Genomic DNA, 5467 nt, shown 5'->3' with positions numbered 1-5467 from the left:
TCGGAAGAATAGTAGAGCTTTAAAAGGAAATATAAGGCTTTTGCTGAATTGAAGTATTAAAAAGGGTGCATAGCTTGAACTGAGTTGAATTGTTTGATTGATTGATTGAGTGCCCATAATCCTTTTGCCTCTGCTTCTTTATATAGAGAACTGAGAGAGCCAATTTGCTGATGACATTGAACCTGTGCAGAGAAGCTCCACTGCCAACTTGCATATGAAATAATATTAAAAGAAGTAAGTTGGTTTTCCACCATCTGTCCATTAATCTCACTTGCAATGGATTAATATTTAAAAGAAGTAAGTTGGCTTCTTTTCTCCACATGTCCATCTCCTAAGTCTGCCAACATCTTTACTTGCAATAAAGCCACTGCTTCTAACCATCCAGAGAAACATTCCCACATGCAACTTTTAGTCTATTTGCACACTAATCCCCCAAGATATCATATTTTAGCTTTAAACCAATGAAGTAAAATTGTGCATATTTTAGGTACAGACACTTCTTACAGAGGCGTAAGTCAAATGAAAATGTAGCTTTTAAATATTCAAGAAGTTTGAACAAATTTATGCCTATTTGAATGCTCCTTGAAGAGATGCATGAAGGCCTATTTGAATGGTATAGTCACATTAATATCTATATAAGGAAGATTTTTGTAAAAATGAAGAACCAATAGCATAATTTTCCTTCCTCCATCTTTGACCAAAAGTACTAATGTTAGTAATGCAGAACGACAAAGAGATAGAAGAGATGTCAAAAGACATACGAGGCTTGACAGAAAAAATGATAGAAGAGCAATGCTCAATTAAACTTATTTATGGAGTTCAGTTTCTAGACAATCTTGAGCATTATTGTTATCTCTTGTGCGCTTAAGGTTTGTCTCAGAAGTGTGCAAAATTTTTATAAACAAGAAGCGTTAGGTTATGTTTCGTTGTATTCACAAAGCACGAGATCGATGTCTGTGCAAATAACGTTTAAAAGATAATATAGTTATTTACGTACTTGAAGCAATCTTTAATTGTTCATCATAATCAAACTCACATGATACAAAAAACAAAAACTCTGACAAGAAAACCACTTTTCGTATCAGTTAGTTAGAAATACACCGAGACTTGCTCATTGATTCAATGTCTTTAGGTCCACACAAATTAACTTTCCCAATAGCTCTCAATTGCTAACTATTAATAAATTAGAATAAAAGTTTGACCACACTCAATTTTTATCAATGGACTCCTTTTTCTTTTTACGCCCTCACTTGAATATCTGACTGTCTTCTAACATCCGACTAAAGTTTAAAATGTTTTTAAATAAAGAAAATTATTATTAGAACTTTAAAAAATTTATTTGACATTTCAAATTTTCTATTATTAGAATGAAAAATAAACTTGTAAGAAGTGTAGAATGAGATTTTTAGAATGTTAATAACAATTTTATAAATAAATGGTAAACTATAAATTATTTATATAGAATAGAAAGTTATAATAAAAGGTCAAATAAAAAGGGACAGCACAGTCCACTGCATTTCACAGAATGGGCAGATTATTTCAATGCATGTTGTTTTATGTCGAAATTGAAATAGGGATGAGTTGGTGGAGGGAGAAATAATCATAGCAGATGTAAAAAGATTCTGCCGCAAAAATCTAAAAGCATGAATGGTGAATATCAACAAAATAAAAAAGAGTGTTATGACCAAATATATCAAAAATTCTTCTCCTTGAATATTATTACATAGTAGGGCACAACAGATGTAACTTTTTAAGTTACACTTATCTGAAAGGAAAGAAAAGGTAGAATTATAAGTCAAAGCACTATGGACATTTTAAGATGGAGCATAATCCAATGGTCCATAAGGCTCAAATAATTCAGCAAATAGTCCCTTCTTTCTTTTAGGGTTCCATCCCATGTCCTTGCACAACTGGTCATTGTACCATATATGAAGGGTACCGTTGCATGATCTCCGAAAGTATTTGCCCGCGTATCGCTTTGCAAATCCGTCCCATTTGTTCACATCTTTCTCCATCTCTTTTATGCTTGGTAACGTAAATGTGCCTGCAAGAAGCTCAGCTACCCACCTGCATCTCATCTCGGATGTGTACAAGTTTGAAACACTCTCAGAAAATCCAATTACGGCTAGTTGTGGAATTCGTCCATGTATGCATTCCCTGATTGAAAATAAGCCATCATATGTAAATGTTGCAGCAGTTAATAAAACGACCAAATAAATCGACATGTGCACACCGCATTTACTGATCACATGTCTCGCACAATTAAGACCTAGCTAGATAGATGGGACTCGGACTAGAGTTATGTGAGAGATGTGATCAACAAATATGGTATATTTAGCATAAACTTGCCCCAATGTGCTTTCAAAGAAGCTAACCTGTAGAGGGGTAATATGGCCTCCGGCGAACCAGCTATATAATCCTGAAAGGTAGGAGACACAAAGATGTCTTTGAGCTTTTTATCACCTCTAAACCCAGTAGCGAGTATCACCAAATCTGTCTTCACAGGGGATGCTTCCCCTTCAACCAAAATGCCTTCCTGGCAGAAGCTGAAGCTGCTGGGGGATTTTTTCAGTATGATGCTTCCCTCTTGGACTCGATCGTAGAACTTTTCTGGTATTGTTGAGAGCAGACAAGAACTGATTTCTTGAAGAAAACTATGCTTAGGTACCATTCCGTACTTGGCCAACCCAAGCTTCTTAGCTATGTAGCTTTCAACAAATTTTGAAAATCCCCATCTCTGTTAAAATTCACCAAATATATTCTTAATAAACTCCTCTTTTTACAAATTGATTAATACTAAGTTCATAAAAAATAAGCTAATGATGCTTTACCGGAGTGGTGGAAAGTAAGCATGTCATGCACCACGGCGAGGGTTTGATCCTCACTGATTCCTCTCCCCTAACAACTATTTAACCTACTAACATGATTGCTTATAAAAAATTCATAGAAAATAAATATAAAAAAGTTTACCAGAGGTGAAAGAATTGTTGCAAGGAGACCAAGTAGAATGCCTTCACCAGGCTTATGAATCAACAGCTCCGAGAAGCGATTAAGGTATAGGTATGCCAGGGGCACACCCCATGGAAGATAGTCAGGAACAGTCCAATGCTCTGTCTTGTAAATTACTGTGCATGGATGTTCAATCCCTGCAAACCAACTGATTAATTAAGAGGAATAGGTACAAACTACGAACAAAATGATCACAATATTCTGGGTACATGCCATGTGACAATCAATTAATTTTCACGAAACTAGTTACCATTTGTGTTCGAACACTCCATTGCAATGTCCAGTGCAGATTTCTGAAATCCAACAACTGTTACACGCTTTCCTTTCACGATGTTACGCGCTCTTTCGTAATCCATTGCGGCATAATCCTTTGAGTGTATAACCTCCCCATCAAATGCTTCTGGGCCCTTGTTGTAAGGGAATTCAGGAATGTTTGGAACATCACTAAACCGCCCGATGCAGAGGATCACAAAGTCCACAAGGTAAACCTGCTTATGCATGATCAGATCAGTATGACTTAAAAATTGACAATATAACAGCATAACATAATTAAACTCGAAAAGATGTATACATAGATCTATGCATGTAAAAACAAGAAGGCACCTCTGTTGAACGGCTATGTTTGTCTTCTACTGCAACTTTCCATTTCCCTTTGGAGCTGAAAGGCTCTCCAGTTCCACCCCAGTGACTCCAAGCTTGCATCTCATCCTCAGATGCACCTTCATACTCAATGCCACACACTTTGGTGTCGAATTTGATGTGCTTAAGCAAGTCAAAATGTTGAGCATATGATTGGATGTAATCCAAAACTTGATGCTGGCTAGGAAAGTCCTCTTCCACTGAAGATGGCCATGGAAAATCTGAGAATTGGTAGACCGGTTTAGGAGTTTGGAGCTTGGTAGACTCAACAGTTTTGGTCCATACTCCTCCAATGCTGCTCGTAGATTCAAACACGATAGGTTGAAATCCCTTTGAAAGTGTGTACTTGCAGGCAAGGAGGCCACTAATCCCAGCTCCTACAACGGCCACCTGCTTTCCCATTTCTGAACTTGTTGGATATCAGTCACCGTATGCTTTTGATTTTATACCGTATTCATTAATAAATGGGAGGATGTAATTAAAAATAATTTCTTGCCGACGTGAATTTTAGATGTGTGCAATTTCAAAATGACACGGTTTGTTTTCGATAGGATTGTCAGTATACTAGGTACTCCTTTGGTACCCAAGTATTGTCCCTATTTAAATTCTTTGTTGATGTGATTGGGCCATAAATAAAACATCCGCATCCTCTCCATTTCCACGCACTTGAGACAGGATCTTCGCCCAAATTCTGTTTGTGATAATTTTGGAAATTTTTTAATTATGTTCGTTTATTTTATATTTTTTCATTAATTTTTATCAGGTATTATTTGTGTTCAATTTTAAATAATATAATTTAAAATAATTTCTAACTGCACGATGCACGATGAAATAATAGGATTAAAGGATCCAGTTATAGGGGTGGGTTCGGTTTTTTGTCAAAACCAAAACTAAACCGAAACTTTGGTTCGGTTTTTTTTTTTCGGTTTGGTTTTGTTCAATTTTGGTTTCAGTACTGTTTTGGTTATTTTATTTTATTTCATAAAACTTTTTTTTTTTTTTTTTTTTTTTAAGTATGAAATTAACGAGAGGTCCTTGAGTTCGAAATGCTATATGCATGTTTATTCCCTTCACATTTTACGAATTTATATTCAGTTGTTAATTTCTTTTTAATTACTAGCTAGTAGCTATGTGGGTTGCAATTTTTAAACATTCGTTCCAATTCAAGTCTAACCTTCAACAAGGAGTAATGCATAGACCAAATTTGCAAATCATATGACATGCCACCGATAGGTTTAATTTAGTGTTCATTCACTGCTTATGCATATCAATTAAAGACTCGAAAACGTCATTGTAGTTTCATATTGACAAGATTAGTGAATAAGAAAAGACACATCACGATTTATATAAAAACACTGTAAAGTTTAGATAGAATGAAAACAAAGCTCCTCATCTATCTACTTGTAAGCCCACAGTTTTTAGTTCCCTTCTCTCGAACAAAATAAATTATATTTTCTATATTTCTTAATTATTGAGTTTGAAGTGTTTTTTAAGTATAATTTTATTGAAATTTTACGTGTGAAGTTAGGGCACATTTTTCAATGTCACCCGGGCCTAAAATATCTCTAGAACGGCCCTGCAACAAATTAATAGTCATATCACGCCATTTGACTTTTCATATGTATATACTATATACAATTTCTTTTAATAGGAATAGGATCCTCTTTGAATTCTTTTTGTAGGGATCCGGATGATCAATCAATCATGTTTGTTTATCGTATATCATGCGGATAAAAATTATTTAAAATTTAAAATTTAAAATTGAATATAAATATTACCTAACGAAAATTAACAGTGCAACATACGATGAATATATACG

General features: G+C 34.9%; 1 protein-coding gene across 1 annotated transcript; it reads right to left on the bottom strand.

Annotated features, from left to right (window-relative positions):
- Positions 1 to 1656: 1656 nt before the first annotated feature.
- LOC137726999 (probable flavin-containing monooxygenase 1) lies at positions 1657 to 4096 on the bottom strand. Its single transcript, XM_068465954.1, has 5 exons — positions 3613 to 4096; positions 3260 to 3497; positions 2971 to 3146; positions 2376 to 2737; positions 1657 to 2157 (listed from the first exon to the last, which is right to left on the bottom strand). The coding sequence occupies exons 1-5, from the start codon at positions 4048 to 4050 to the stop codon at positions 1815 to 1817; spliced, it is 1557 nt and encodes a 518-aa protein (XP_068322055.1). The 5' UTR covers positions 4051 to 4096; the 3' UTR covers positions 1657 to 1814.
- Positions 4097 to 5467: the final 1371 nt, after the last annotated feature.

The sequence above is a fragment of the Pyrus communis genome, chromosome 2 (genome assembly GCF_963583255.1).
Source record: "Pyrus communis chromosome 2, drPyrComm1.1, whole genome shotgun sequence".
Taxonomy (NCBI): domain Eukaryota; kingdom Viridiplantae; phylum Streptophyta; class Magnoliopsida; order Rosales; family Rosaceae; genus Pyrus; species Pyrus communis.
This window is presented reverse-complemented; position numbering and strand designations above follow the sequence as displayed.

What these genes read in the sequence shown, in the direction of transcription:
- LOC137726999 (XM_068465954.1), bottom strand. Translation starts at nt 4,050, where the DNA reads ATGGGAAAGCAGGTGGCCGTTGTAGGAGCTGGGATTAGTGGCCTCCTT. An exon ending in AACATAGCCGTTCAACAGAG is followed by an intron (nt 3,498 to 3,612) that starts GTGCCTTCTTGT and finishes ATGCATAAGCAG; the next exon opens with GTTTACCTTGTGGACTTTGT. An exon ending in GCCATATTACCCCTCTACAG is followed by an intron (nt 2,158 to 2,375) that starts GTTAGCTTCTTT and finishes ATTTTCAATCAG; the next exon opens with GGAATGCATACATGGACGAA.